The following is a 16,162-nucleotide window of genomic DNA, read 5'->3' as shown; positions in this document are numbered from 1 at the left end:
ACCTGCTATAGGATCTGCAGTTGGTTTAGTGTAGCTGACTCTCATCAATGAATGACAGTTGTGGATTAGTGCAAGTTTCACTTCAAATCGGATTACAGAGCCTTTACTTTCTCCCCTTGACCCTAAATCCTGTATTGACCCTTGACCCTAAGTCCTGTATTGGGGCCAACAGATTTCCACAGGAGAGGGACCTGTAGGAAATCCTCTACTGATCTGACAGCATCGGCCTCACCAGAGGAGCTTCCGGCCAATCAGACACGGGCTCGGCACATCTCACCAGCACAGAGGCCATGGATTGGTTAATCCCAGAGTAGGACGGTTTAGGGCGGGCTCATGAATAATGTGAGTGGTTAGCTGTTCTGACGTCTGGCACTAAGGAACAGATCAACCAGGGTTTAGCACTGACAGCCCTATTCACTGTCTGTTACCGCACAGTCCAGATCACACTCACTATTATCTCACCAGCTTTTCTTCTACACCAGAGGTTTCCAGCGGGCTCCAAGCAGTTTCAGTGAATGGAAGTGAAAGAATATTATGACAATAGTTATCAAAAGGAGATCAGATAGAAAAGCCTAAATTTGTGTGATTTGGTTAAGAGATAGCTCAGAGATACAGTTGTTTTGGGGAATTTTACTATTTCCCCCGACTTTATCAGAGTCAGAAACAAATAAATGCCTTCAGATGGACCTTTTTTATGTATTTAGTGTCTGAAGTCAAACCGGAATCTTGGCTCAATTGTTGGGTGTCTATCGGATCAAATAGCATAGCATGATCCCATAGGCATCCAGGAATTGAGCGAAGGTATGGTAAACTAAGAGGGTATGGGTGGGAGGGCTGTTTTCAAGCTTTGTCTGAGGGGAGCCACAGGCTGTTCTGATGGGGTTTGGTTTTCTTTATACACTTCAAAAGGAGATATAAATATCCACCATTTGAAAACATCATACAAAATGATGTTTGGCCCCAAAGTTACAGTATGTCCACAATCAATAATTAATTATAATAATTAAGTTGGGAGTCATCTTAAGATGTTAACTTAATAAAAAAAGTTTTGAGGATAGAATTGTAAATGATTTTGAAATTTTGTCTGAAATTTAGGAAGCATTTTCTTTTCCAAAATGGATATAGCTAGCATTTTGCAACATATAAAGTATATATATATTTATATGTCTCGTTATTGGTGGTTTATATTGTGTTTTATTCTTTGTACACAAATAACTACTAGGATAAATTACTTGTATGTGCAAATATACTTGGCCAATAAAAGGAGGGGGAGGAGGGACAAGAAGCAACAGGGCTACCAATCATTGTTTGTTTAGGGGAATTCTAAAGCATCACAATGACTTTCATATTAACATCATAAAGTCAATTTCCTTGTATGTGCAAACCGGCCAAATAAAATAATTCTGATTCTGAATTCTGAAAACGCCACAAAATGGTGATAAAGGTCGATCATTTACCGCCCCAAAGCTTAAGGTGAGCAACAGTCCACAAGCCAAAGAAAATCAGTTTAGGCTCATAGAAGACTAAAGAAAGCAGAAAATATTCACATGTAAGAAGCTGGAATGAGATAATTTTCGACAGATGTGTATCTTTAAAATAAATAAACATTTCTATTTGTGCCCCTGCAAGTAGTATATCAAAAAAATAAAAGTGATTTAGATCAAGAACCTGCATTAAACGTGTTCATAAACACTTTGTGCATTAAACAGAATTTCACTAAATTGTTTTCCTGATGTGTGATCCTGCCTATACTGTATTTTCTCCAATAACAGATATGAACATGACATGATTGCGCCTTCAAAACACCATTAAAGTTATTCAGACTTTTTATATACCCAACCCCCCCCCCCTTCCCACTTTGCATTTCATCAACTTACTGGTGGGACTCTGGCGCCCTCCTGTGGCTGTTACCAGATATTGTCAGGTAATGGTGGCCATGGCTGTGAAAAGAAAAGTCCCAAATTATTCCGTTTTCATGATTTTGTTTAGAAATATACTATGGCTCAGAAAAATGAGAATGTTTGTATTGTTTGTAGTTTGAAAGTGTATCAAAGTCCTCACTGGCAGAACAGTCAATATCACTTACATACGGTAGTCACTTAACACTTATCACTTAACAGTCAATATCACTTGACCCTATTTTTCAGCTCCCCTAAATAAAATGTGCTAAACCTGAACTTGCCTGATTGGAAGGATTTTGCTTAGTGAGGGAAGCCAACCGGTCAAGTTCAGTTGTGGTGCCTTTGCTGCACAACAACAACAACAATAAAAATTCATAATAACTGTAGCCTAGCTACACAAACACAGTGGAATAATGTTTATTAAAGGAAATGGAGAAAGATGTGCTATTGCATTACACAAGTACAAGTAGTCACGTAAACACAAAACACAAAATACATTTGAATTTGAGTTCAGCAATTTGGTCTCATTTGTTGTTATTAAATTGTTGTATTTTATCAGATGCAAAAAGGATATCTGCATTATTTATATCGGCTCTCGCCCACCCTGCTCTCTCAATATCAGCATCGGCCATTAAAATACCCATATCGGTCGACCCCCTATATAATATATATACACAGCATCATCTTAGAAAGTTAAAGCAAACAGCATTTGAAACACATTTCATGCTGGTTTTGTGATTAAAGTTTCTTTTCTATTTGTTTACCAGTCATAGTTGATTATTATTGTTATTATTTTTTTCATTTTGATATTTTTGTTTTGAGTCACCTTCTCAAACTGGGTGAACAGTGAACAGTAAACAGTGAAACAGTGATCAGTGAACAGTGAAACAGTGAAACAGTGATCAGTAAACAGTGAAACAGTAAACAGTAAACAGTAAACAGTGAAACAGTGAAACAGTGATCAGTAAAACAGTGAACAGTAAACAGTGATCAGTGAACAGTAAACAGTGAAAGAGTGATCAGTGAAACAGTGAAACAGTGATCAGTGAACAGTGCATGAACTCGCAGCACATTCTGTTTCCTTCCTCATGTACATGAAGTGAAACAGGGGGAAAAGTGAACTTGGGGCCTGTGCTGTGCTGTGCTGTGCTGTGCTGTGCTGTGCTGTGCTGTGCTTAGCTTACTGTTACTCATTTTGCAATTTTCATGAAATTCACAAGTGCTGCTTCTCTGTTGGTTATAATCTCTCCAAAAGAAGAAGTGGAGAGTAACTCAGCAGCTTACAGCTCAGAGACTGGCTCAGTGTCTCTGTAACGGATGCCGCCATTGGTCAGCCACGATCTGGAGACAAGAGAGACAATAATGGTTGAGTTCCTGTGAAGGCAGTGAAGGACGTGAGGTCAGTGACTTGTGACTTACAACTACTCACATGTCCACGATGCCTTTATTCTGCTTGATCCCTGTGGACAGAGAAGGTGGTGATAATGAAGGAGGGACATGTTGATGGACAAATTCCACGTTCCTTTTGTATTGGGAACCGGAAATATCCCAGTTGAGTGACGTCACAGCCGAGTTGACCGCGTTCCATTTAAACAGTCAGGAAACCAGCCGGGGTTATCTCTAGCCAGGCTATCCATTGTTTAGCCTGGTAAACCAGCCCGTCACGTGAATTCACATTTCATTTGGTTCTGCGTGACGGTCTGGCCCCAAAGCCAGTGGGGGGGTTTAGCAGAAGTGGAAGAGCGGAAGAGCCAATCAGCGACTGCGCTGTGATTGACAGCGCAAGTTGGCCAATCAGAAACGCCACTAGCACTGCACTAACAAAACAATAATGGCCTGATCGTCTCGAGGAGTCATGTCAGCGTTTGTCTAGTTTAAACAGCCATAAAGTGCAGTTATTGCAGAAATAGACTCAATAACAACAATTAAACAAGTACAGGAGTATCGCCGCAACCGTAGAGTTTCTCGGCGGAAAATATGTTTTTGCCATTCTCCCGAGTGGATTTGGGTTTGACTGGATCCGATGCTGATTGGCTGAAGGAGTTGTCTGTCAAGGCAACTACGCCCGCCCATGCTCCCGCCCCTGCTAAGGACTGGGTGAAGAGTTGGGGCCAGACCGTCACGCAGAACCAAATGAAATGTGAGTTCACCTGACGGGCTGGTTTACCAGGCTAGCCATTGTTAGCAATAAGAGTTGATAATGCAGGTAAAGGTCTTTACCTTTGACCTGGTAAATTCCTGGTTCCCAATAGAAATGGAATGCAGCATAAGACAAAGCACACTGTGACGCCTACTCACGTCGAACCTGCCATGCGGTAACTATGGCAACAATCAACACCACCCCCACCAATGGCAGTATGATGGCAGCAAGGTGGCCACCCTGACTCTCCTCAGTGCTCACCTAACACACAGAGGGTCAAAGGTCAAGATCATGCAACTTTATGACCAAGGATGCGTAGTCATCTTGTGGATACATTGAGAGTCCTTGATGTCATACTCACAGCAGCCTGACTGTCAGAAGCTATACCACTCGTAGTTGAGAAGGGGTCCCTCTGTGTAGACTCGATAGTTGGCTGGCTGTCCTCCTGAGTAGATATGGTAGTGGAGAGGTTGTCCTCCTGAGTAGATATGGTAGTGGAGAGGTTGTCCCACCGATGAGCTGTGGGCACTGGGTGGGCAGAGGTATAAAGTAACAAAGTATGATTACTCAAGTAGCCTACTGTACAAGTACTTGAGTAGTTTTTTTTTTTAGGATTTGTACTTTTTAAAGTCTTTATAACTTTACTCTTAAGGTCCTTACACATCAAGAGCGATGCGAATATACGGCACGAAATTGCGATGCGAGTTTTGACCCACCTGTCAATCACAGCCACAGATGTGTACACGTTGGAAGCGAATTTCTGAAAAATCGAACGTGGTTCGAAAAAATAAACACCGCAATAACGCTCCGCGAAACTTCGCCGTCGGTATGCACGGTTGCATTGACTGATATAGGTTCGGAAAATATTATTGACGTGCGAATTAATCGCACGAAAAAAATGTGCTCGGTGTGTAAGGACCTTATCTCTAGTCATTTAAATAATATATATTCTACTTAACTATGCCTACTTTACTTACTGAATTAAGATTTTTGTTTTGCACACGGCACTATGAAAACAACATGGTCGATTTGGGACTGCTCACACATCCAGCATCACTGAGGGCGGCGCCCAAACTGTCGAAAGTTTTTTGTTGAAAGTCGAAAAGGTCCTTTTACTTGAGTACTTTTAAATAGGGTACTTTCGTTTAGGCTACTCTTACTTGAGTCATTTCATTTGACTCTTACTTGAGTAATTTCATTTGACTCTTACTTGAGTAAGTTGAGGCTGGGTTTAGCCAGGCTAGGCTAATAACCTAGTTTCTGCATGTGCTTTTCTGAGGAACTGCCATCACGTTATGGCAAGAGCCTCAGAGCTTGTTTTGGTTTTGAGTGTGAATTAGGGCTACAGCTTGTGAATTAGGGCTACAGCTTGTGAATTAGAGCTACAGCTTGTGAATTAGGGCTACAGCTTGTGCTTTTGTAGAAATGAGAAGGTAGCATCACGCTATGAAATCTATGGCATATTCAATACTTATCTCTCCAATCTGAACACAGTTAACGCACCAAGATAAATAGTACAGAAATGGAAACGTTTCGGGCGTCTGGGTTGTGTCGAGGTAAAAGCACTCTCCTACCAGCCGCAGACCCAACTTCAGACAGCAGCAGTACTTCCTGCTTGGTCAGACGTTCCTACAGACACAATTGGCCGTGTCTGTGGGTGGGAAGCCTGCGTGCCGTGCACACATGTATGTATGTGTGTGTGTGCGTGCATGTGTGTGTGCGTGCATGTGTGTGTGCGTGCATGTGTGTGTGCGTGCATGTTCTACCGACTTTGAGCCACAGGCTTTCTGTCTCCACACTCACTTCCTTGTCAAGCTGGGGGGAGGGGCCTATCCTACATCTCGCGCACACATCTCGGCGTACTCGACCATAACGGACAGACGGACGGACGGACGGACGGACGGACGGACGGACGGACAGACACACAAAGTCACTTAGACGGCTTTTAACTTGACAACATAAACATTCTAAATTGACCCAGAGCTCACTTCCTGTTGCAGTGTTTGCTAATACAACAGCTGACAGGAAATACAATAAGCTAGCTTTCAAATGAAACAATATGTCCCAAGAGGCCAGTACAGGGTTTACAGTGACTTTAGACAGCATAGACCTTTAAGCTGTTGTAAAATCACTGTCAACTAAAGCGTCTATAGAAGCGGCTGCACAGGTTGTTGTTGGTTGTTGTTGTTGGTTGTTGTTGGTCGCTGTAATGGGGATGAAAAACAACACCTGCTTCTCTAATGGTGACGGTGAGGACGTTGCTGGCTTCACTCAGGCCCAGACTGTTCCTGGCAAACACACGGATGTTGTAGGTAGAAGGCTGCATCTCGATCAGCGTCGTCTCTGTCTGCTCGGCGCTGAAGGCTACAACTCGCTGTGTGGAATCCCACGAGGCTGCGGAGAAAGAGATCAAATTACACATTTACATAATACAGTATGTAATATATATATATATATATATATATATATATATATATATATATATATATATATATATATATACATACACATACCAGGAAAGAAAGGGATGAGAAAAAGGGATTAAAAGAGAAGAAAGCAGCATCTTCTTGTGTAGGTTGAACATGGATACGTGTCAAATGCCAAAAGGTTGCAACCATGTAACGCAGTTTCAGCCAAGGACCCCTGACAAGATAGAAAATATACCAGGCCGGGGACCCCCTCATTCTGATTTGTGATTTTGGGCTAAGCTTAATTGTTTCCACGGTAACGTGCTTCACTTTTAAATTGATAAGTTTGTTAGATTAGAATGTAATCCATGAACCATTTTATATTTAAAGCATACAATATTTTCATTGAACTATGAAGCTTTTCAAAACAAAACAAAAGTTTTTATTTTTATTTTCCTGAAAACTTTTCACGGACCCCCTTATTGCAAAATGCCATGGACCCCCATTTGAGAACCACTGATGTAACGTGCGCGTCACCACAGGAGCCTGGATAGAACATATTCATTTGAATGTTAGAGCAGTGATTCTCAAAGTGTGGGCCGCGGCCCACTGGTGCCCCGTGGAGGTACTGCAGGTGGGCCACGAGGAACAATAAAAAACAAAAACAAAAACAAAAATCAACGTTTTTGGATGAATACAAACTACCATACAATACTTGACTAGAAAGCTTGAATAATACACTAACAAACTAGGTTAGACCACCAAAATCTGTGTTTTATTTTATTATACATCCTGGAACTTGGCCCTAATGGCTTTAGCATACTCCATCCACATACATGAACTGGTTAGCATTTGAGCTAACCAAAGGCTTTTAGGTATTTTGCCAAAATATTTTGTATGTGGATGGATTATTAATTTGCCGTATAACCAAGTTCACATGCTCTGTTAATGATTTTTGTTATTTTTAATACATCATCTTAGTCATGTGTGCTGATCAGAGTTGTGATTAAAGGGTTGGGTTCGGCCCCGGAAGATTTTCACATTTCAAAGTGGGCCCTGGCATTCTAACCCCTGGTTTAGTTTAGAGGTTCTCTCTCACCATCCACTGCTTTGTACTCCAGTTCATAAGCGCTGATGGGGCTTCCTCCATCAAAGCCAGAAGTCCAGTGAAGGGAAAGCGTCTTCTCCTTCACTTCCATCAACTCCAGTAGCAGGGGGTCGGGGGGCACTGGGACACACAGAGAGGAGGGACAGGTGTTAAAGGAATGTGTGACACATTCAGTAAGTCAAAGATATGGACCAAAATCAAGAAAGAGTTCATCATAATAATAATGATGATAAAAAAGATGATAATGAGGATAATCATGAATTAATAATAATAATAATAATAATAATAATAATAATAATAATAATAATAATAATAATAATAATAATAATAATAATAATAATGATGATGATGATATCGGGAAATAAATACATAAATAAAATAAAATAAAATAATGTAAAAAGGGAAGAAAGAAAAAAACACGTCCTCTGAAATACATACCTGGAGTGAAACTTGTAGTGCTCTGTCCCCAGGTTGTGGCAGCAGTAGCTGAAATCGTCTCAGTCGTCTCAGTCGTCTTCGCTGTTGAAGTTGTGTGAACTTGGGAGAGACAGAAGAAGAGACATTTTGCCATCTGGGTAAATCAGCTGACATCACAAAGAGAACGAAATTCCTCCAGAATTCTTAGGTAGATTTGATGATACAACGTGTGTCAAGACAAGCAGTCTTTTTCTGTCACAGTGTCGCCTTTCAAGTTGCAACCAGAGATGGGAAACGGACACACGCCGAGACGATAACATAGCTTATGATAGTTTAGGTATTATTTGGTGGATCTAAAGTCTTTTATCTGATCATGCCAGTCAACCCTAGACACGATAATATACCAGCCAGATTTGGATATCGAGCATATGACTGGGCCGATCATGTAACATGGGGAACTGGGGGATGATCCTCCCACGTGCTGCGTCCTGCTAATGAAACTCCTCGCATCAGGTGCAAAGAAGCTGCCCAATGCATGTGTCGGAGGAAGCATGTGCTAGTCTACAGCTCTCCCCAGATCGGCAGAGTGGGTGGAGCAACGACCGGGACAGCAGGGGGAGGGGCCAAAAGAAAATGTGAGAAAAACCCGAAAAAAGAAAAAAGTACAGATACCTGACAACCCTACTTAGGTAGGCCACAGTAACAAAGTATTTGTAGGCTACGTAGTTACTTCTCTGCGCTTCACCCACCTTCGTCCAGAGTGGTGCAGAGAGGCGAGGCAGAGGCGGGCCCTATCCCTGCCTGTGTCAGGGCCTGTACGAGGACAGCGTACTGGGTGGACGGCCTCAGGGAGGTCAGGGTGAGACTCTCGGACTCCCTGGTGGCGCTCAAAGTCTTGGACTGCCACTTCTTGAAGTGCCTGCCTGCAGCGTCGTACTCCCTGTAGCTCACGTGGTAGATCCGCACAACCCCGTTACGCTGCTCAGGCTTCGGGGGCTAGCAGGAGGAGAAAACAAACACACTCTTTGCTGCAGTAAAGCATATATATATATATGTGTATGTGTATATATATATATGACCTGTCAGAGTGGATTTACGAACGCAACCCACAAATTACTTGGATTAGTAACTGTAATGTAAATTGTAATCCCTTACATTACTAGTTAACAGTGTTGGGCAAGTTACTTTCAAAATGTAATATACTACATATTACTAGTTACTTTCATTTGAAAGTAATACGTTACTTTACAATATTACTTTCTGTGTAGAGTAACTCATTACTTATTACACTACTTTTGCATTACTTTGACCAAAACAACAGCAGCAGCAGAATGACATCGCTGCCCCGGAACCATCCCGAAAAATAATGTCAACTGCCTTGAAGTCAGTATAAACCGTCCAAAATTCGAAATGTTATTATTTTCCTTTGTTATTGTCGTCTATAGTGGTTATTTGCATAAACACCGTTTGATTAGGAAATTATTGTATCTTTTTTAAATATATACTTTGATTTAATAAAATGTAACTCAATTTGTAACTTGAGTTACAAATTGAGTTATAAGTAACTGGTATAATATTACTGAAATAGTCCTATAAGTCCTATAAGTAATAATTTATATTACTAAGTTACTGCTAAAAGTAATATATTACATGTAATATGTTACTTTTGTAATGAGTTACCCCCAACACTGCTAGTTAATGAGGAAAGTGCAAAAATTACAGTAATGTGTTACTTTACTTTACTGCCAAACACTGCTCATTTCGTAGGCCTAAGTGTTTACCAATATAAACCTCCTATGAAGCCAGCTCTAACGAGGAAGATTTCATCTATCGTTTTCTCTTGTGACATCATCTGGCATTTATTGCTTTTTTACCGTATCACAAAAGCTCTCTTGAAATAACAGATAGATTAGACAAGCTGAATGAGCTCATATTCCACACATTTCAAACGAGCACAAAATGATATGACTTTACCTTCCAAGTGACTCTGATACTGTGAGAAGTGAGGGGCTCCAGCTGCACGTCCACAGGAGCGCCCTCTGGTGCTGGAGGGAGAGTACATGTTATTTATTAAACGTCAATTCATAAAGACCTCAAAGGAGTTTTGAACTCATCGTAGTGATGTCATGAAGGGGGCGGGGCATCAGAAGATGAGGTTCTACCTGCTTCTTTCGTGGTGATGGTCAGAACATTGCTGGCCTCGCTGGTGCCCACAGTGTTGATGGCAAACATGCGGATGTTGTAAGCCTTGGCCGGTCGCATGTCAAGCAGAGTGACCTGAGTCAGAGCAGGGTTCAGGTCTGTTGTTACTGCCGTATCCCAGGGTGCTGTGCAACCAGAGGTCAAGAGGTCATGATAGAATGCCAAAGTCTTCCGGGTTAGGCATATGAACCAAGGGACTTTCCGACATTCATTTTTCCATCGACTTTTCATCAAATGCATTTATTTATTCATTTACTTTATTTATTTATTTATTTATTTATTTATTTATTTATTTATTTATTTATTTATTTATTTATACTTGGTGTTTGTGCTATATAGCCTATGTACATGGCCTGTACATATATAGCACAAACCAAGTCTCCCCCCCCCCCCAAAAGTGACTTAAGATGTCAGGGTTACTGCAGGTCATTAAGATGTCAGGGTTACTGCAGGTCATTAAGATGTCAGGGTTACTGCTTGCTTACCCAGTTTGTTCTTGAAATCAATCCTATAGGATGTGATGGGGCTGCCGCCATCGAACGTGGGAGTCCAGCGAACAGTGATGGTCCGTTCCTTCACCTCTCTCGTCTCCACCTTGAAGGGTTTAGGAGGTCCTGAGGAGAAAGAGAAATGTTGCTTGGAAGACTCCTGAGGACTGTACCAAACCCCCCCTCCATCCCCCATCCCCTGACCACAGCCTGCTGAGGACTGTACCAAACCCCCTCCATCCCCCATCCCCTGACCACAGACTGCTGAGGAGGACTGTAACAAACCCCCCCTCCATCCCCCATCCCCTGACCACAGCCTGCTGAGGACTGTACCAAACCCCCCCTCCATCCCCCATCCCCTGACCACAGACTGCTGAGGACTGTACCAAACCCCCCCTCCTGAGGACTGTACCAAACCCCCCCTCCATCTCTCATCCCCTGACCACAGACTGCTGAGGACTGTACCAAACCCCCCCTCCTGAGGACTGTACCAAACCCCCCCTCCATCTCTCATCCCCTGACCACAGACTGCTGAGGACTGTACCAAACCCCCCCTCCTGAGGACTGTACCAAACCCCCCCTCCATGGACTGTACCAAACCCCCCCTCCATCCCTCTCCCCTGACCACAGCCTCATCAACAGGTCAGAAACAGCACACCGACATGAACCTGATGTGGTGAACCTATTGTGGTGAGAGAGGGGGTCAGGTCCTGACCCCCTCTCTCACCACAATATTTTTTATTCTGATCTTCTTACTTTATATTATTCTCTTTAACTGACATCGTGCAGCTTCTGTATTGTAAAATCCTATTTATCACTCAGGACCTTCTAATTCAGGGATACTCAACATGCTTTGCTCGGGGGCCACTTCTGCAAAATGACAGGAGGCCAGTTAATAAACAAACAATAATAATATATTTTTTTCTGTAGCAGATTGTAGTTTTTTGGGGGTGTCATTTGGAGTTTAGTCTGACAACAACTTTGTGCACACAGGATAGTTACTGTATTAGTTAGATTAAGTTAGTTAGGTTAAGTACATACATAAGTGCCTGAGCGGCGAGCAGGCAGCGATATTTGACAATTTAGCTGGAGCTCAGTCAAACCTTATTTAATGTTAGTTTTCATTGTGAATTAAAAAATTGTCTTGGGAGCCACTCGGCACCCTACCGCGGGCCACATCTGGCCCCCGGACCGCAAGTTGAGTATCACTGTTCTAATTCATACAGAAATGGACTGCACCTTTGATTTGGAGTCGTTTTTTTAATATCTTAATTTTTCTTGTGATTATTGATACAGTAATGGAACCTGGAATCCCTTCAAGAACCTCTGGGGACCCCACTTTGAGAACCAGTTTCCCCCCCTGCGCCTCTCACCTGGCACTACGGTGAGGGTGAGCTGGTGTTTGTGGTCATTGAACCAGCCTGGAATGTCCACCCGGCAGCCGTACATCCCAGAGTCGCTCTCCTGGACCTGCCTGATGGTCAGGGACACGTCTCCCTGGCCCTGGTCACCTAAGAGCAGGTAGCGCTCCGACAGCCTGCTGCTCACCGACGTCCCGTCAGACTTGATCACCTCGTTGGCACAGCCACTGTTGGGGATGGAGCCGCGGCCCCAGCACACAGGCAGCCGGCCGTAGTAGCGCGCGTCATACGTGCACCTTAGGGTCACGTCCACTCCCACTGTGGCCTCCATGCTTTGTGCAGGCCGGACACCTAAAGAGACAGAAAGGTTTGGCAGGAGTTTGATTTTGAAATACACTACTCCAAAAGTATTCTCAAGTATTCAGAATAGGTTACTCAACTTGAGTATTCGAATGGAATACGAATGACATTTTAGGGCATGTATTCAGTATTCTGTAGCGGAATACATTTTAAAAGTAACCCTCCCAGGCTCCCAACACCGTTTGTGTGATATTTTTCCACAAAAAAGGTGCTCATATAAAGACATTATTCTTACATTCGTACATTATTCTTGTCTGTCGTGCATTAAAACTAAAGTAACCAGCCTGTTTTGAAAATATAAGGAGTAGAAAGTACAAATATTTGTGTTAAAATATAGGGAGTAAAAGTAAAAAGTTCTCAGAAAAATAAATACTAAATAAATAAGTACAGATAGGCGAAATACAGTACCCGAAATACTTAGTTACTTTACATCTCTGCTCATGATAAAAAAAAAACATATTATTTGACACCTACATAATCCATATCAGACTAGTCTCACCAGACTCCATCTCTGGACTAGACACAACCTGATGTCCCGATATCCACTTCTTTTGCCTTTGGCTAGAAATTGTGTTTTTATGACAAAATGCACAATTGTTATGGATTTTTTAAGCTAAGCTGCCTCACTAAAGCTGCCTCACTAAAGCTGCCTCACTAAAGCTGCCTCACTAAAGCTGCCTCACTAAAGAGGAATATGAAAATCAAAAGGAGGTAGTAATCAAAATATTTTAGAATTATTATCATCATTTAATCATCATCTACATGTAAATGTAAATTGTAAATGTCTTACCTAGGAGAAGGTAAAGGAGCAGCATGCAGAGAACAGGCAGGTGTCTCTCTTCACCCAAACAAGTCATTTTCCAGATTTCACCTCTTGTGGAAGAATCAGTGGAAGGTTTCTCACATGAGTCTGTGTCTGGTTTGACTTCTGCTGTCTGAAGAGGAAGATGCAGAACAGGGCTGTTTCCCTTTCTGTGCTTTTGGTTCCTTGTAGGCTGCTAAAAGTGTCTGCATTTAGTGATTAGAAAGAAGAAGAGTCACATCCTGTGTTTCTCACATACTGTATGTGAGCTTGGAATGTGCAAAATAACACATCTCACAGATAACAAATTGTCAAATCTCATAGATAACAAACTAATGGCATTGACAAAATCACTTGTTGTGCAGCAGAAGAAGGTGCTCTCCTCTGTATCTCCTTAAAGCAGTGGTTCTCGAAATGGGGGTCCGGGGGGGGGGGGGGGGGGGGGGTCCTGAGCAAAAGGGGGGATCATTTACATTCACTAAAACCATCCATAAGTCACACAATGACAGAATGTATGACTGTTTTGGTCATGAGTTTGAGAACCACTGCCTTAAAGCGCCGGGACCATCATTTTCGTTGGTTGTTGTTCACTCTTGTTCATATGACCTTGTACTTTTTGACCAATCAATGTATTCATTATATTCTATCTGTATTTAATCATGAACTGATGTAGAAATGTTTTGTATTCAGAGGTTTGTCTGAATATTAAAATGCAAATCTGATGAGAGGACAAGATGCACATGGGCTGGTACACCTCAAAAATGGTACCAGTCTTCTGTGTGTTTCCCAGTGAGGCACAGAGATGAGTCAGCGCTGATACAGAGACGCAGAGATGTGCTGCATCAGAACAGATAGGTCAGCACTGATACAGAGATGGTATACAGAGGTATACAGAGAGGTGCTGGCATCAGAACAGATCATACAGAGACGTGGTACAGTAAGTTATGGAACAGAGATTAGATGTGATGAACATTCTGAGCATTCATTAGAAACAGCACATTGTTAGACTGGACCAGAGTGCGACTGTTGTAGGCTACATGTCCTAGAGTTACATTCTCTACCACATCAGTGTTTTGATGTCAGTTTTTAGCTGCATTGGCAGAGATTTAGTTTGTTTCATTTTTATGCATTTGGATTCTGAATATTTCCCACTGGTGGAGCAGTGTGGTGACCTGGCAGAACACTGGTGGAGCAGTGTGGTGACCTGGCAGAACAGTTGAACACAAATTCTGCAGTAAAAAGATGCTTATAATAATTTGTTCAGGTAGCAAATATTCAAAATACCCCCAAAAAGAAGACTTTATTATCCACAAATGTAGTTTCATATTTGTCCCAAATGACTTTGTCTCCTAAATGGCCTCTCTACTCATGTGCAGCTAGTTACTGTGGTTTATTGAACTTTCATGGCCTCTTGTATGTTTGTCTGCTGAGTAAACATCTGATCTGCTGACCTGGATGTGTAGTAACCCTGCATGGTGGCCTACTTCCTCTTTGTTCCCTCAAACCAAAAATAAGCTGAGGAAATCTACATTATTTCATTCTACAAAATTGTCATTCAGAGGATTATAAGCATTAATCACACTGAAAACTGGCAAACTGATTCTTTTATTTACGGTAATCTTTATTAACTTTAATATTTATACCGTAGTAACTAAATTAATTTAGTTAGATACCATTTTGTTGCACACACACACACACACACACACACACACACCCAGAGGACACTCTATTCTTGACTGTTCTTGCTGACTTGTCACATTTCAGTGAAGCCCCCCCCCCCCCCAACAGATGTGGATGAGAAACATGTCATGTGATCCTGCTCATAACGATTCACCATCGATTCAGGAGTGATTTCATTTCTGAATTTTGTTCCGACTGCTACACAAATCATCTTATCACCACCACCACTCCCCAAACAAGAACAAGGTCACATGCTCGGTTCCTATAGGGTGGAGAGACTCTGGAGATGATGCGCCATGGCTGCGGGCTCACAAAATCGTGACTGACAGACACCGCCCATCCACCTAGGCGCCATTGTGCAACTGTGCACCAACGGCTCATACTAAATCACAGTTGCTCAAGTGCCATCACTGATGACATCACAATTGCTCAAGTGACATCAGCACTCGATTCCTAGGGTGGAGATGACATCAGAATCGTGACACACACCGCCGCCCACACCGCCGTCAGACACCACTTAGCCAATTTTAACGATGATGATGATGATAAGATCATCTTATAAAATTGGCTAAGTGGTGTCTGTGACGGCGGTGTAGGCGTCATCACTGATGATGTCATGTCTTTCAATTATGATGTCATCAGTGATGTCATCTCCACCCTATATCCATCTCCATCTCCACCCTCCACCCTTTTAACTTTGTTAAAATTGAAAAACTAAGGATGTTAAAGACCTCATAGTAAATGGACCTTATCTTCTTGTTCCATTTAGCACTTGAATGAATAGAGTCCTTCCCTGGCTCAGATGAATCATCTTCAGCAGGACACTCAGAAACATCTCCCTCTGCTAGAATCAAGTACCACATTATGTTCTGAACATTGACTTTGTCTTTATTTAATCGTCCACAGTGAAGTAGAAACACAGACAGACTCTACAGCAGGGCTGCCCAATTAGATTGTGAGCTACCAGTAGATCTTGGGCCATCAATAAGTAAGTATGTACTGTATATATATATATATAGATATATATATACGGTATATATATATATATACATATACATATATATATATAATACTGTATATATATATATATATATACATACATAAAACTCAGTATCTTAAGTATTTAACATAATAGTATAAATAATGTTAAATAAATAATATAAAACTGTTAAAATGTGCTAAATATGTACTGGGGGGGAAGGAAGTAGCTCACTCATGACTAGTTTCATTTTTTGTAAGTAGCTCCGATCCTAAAAAAAAGTTTGGGTACCCCTGCTTTACAAACTCTACTACTG

At 41.9% G+C, this 16,162-nt stretch overlaps 1 protein-coding gene across 1 annotated transcript; it reads right to left on the bottom strand.

Moving 5' to 3' along the window:
* Positions 1-3,023: 3,023 nt before the first annotated feature.
* LOC310783537 (contactin-1-like) lies at positions 3,024-13,243 on the bottom strand. The gene is made up of 13 exons (XM_083644420.1): positions 13,176-13,243; positions 12,038-12,376; positions 10,662-10,790; positions 10,137-10,301; positions 9,949-10,019; positions 8,724-8,970; positions 7,996-8,094; positions 7,549-7,677; positions 6,271-6,435; positions 4,403-4,569; positions 4,200-4,302; positions 3,331-3,361; positions 3,024-3,242 (listed from the first exon to the last, which is right to left on the bottom strand). Exons 1-13 carry the CDS (start codon positions 13,240-13,242, stop codon positions 3,182-3,184), a joined length of 1,773 nt encoding a protein of 590 aa, XP_083500546.1. The 5' UTR covers position 13,243; the 3' UTR covers positions 3,024-3,181.
* Between the last annotated feature and the right edge of the window lie 2,919 nt (positions 13,244-16,162).

Source organism: Poromitra crassiceps, assembly GCF_964638095.1.
Source record: "Poromitra crassiceps genome assembly, chromosome: 10".
Classification (NCBI taxonomy): Eukaryota; Metazoa; Chordata; class Actinopteri; order Beryciformes; family Melamphaidae; genus Poromitra; species Poromitra crassiceps.
Note: the sequence above shows the minus strand (reverse complement) of the source record. Positions and strands in the feature narration are given on the sequence as shown.

Bases quoted from the DNA above. Each gene is read 5' to 3' on its own strand.
- LOC310783537 (XM_083644420.1), bottom strand. From the start codon at position 13,242: ATGACTTGTTTGGGTGAAGAGAGACACCTGCCTGTTCTCTGCATGCTG. The intron at 10,791-12,037 runs GTGAGAGGCGCA...CTTTCTCCTCAG, and splicing joins CACCCTCACCGTAGTGCCAG to GACCTCCTAAACCCTTCAAG. The intron at 3,362-4,199 runs GTGAGTAGGCGT...CTCTGTCCACAG, and splicing joins TACCGCATGGCAGGTTCGAC to GGATCAAGCAGAATAAAGGC.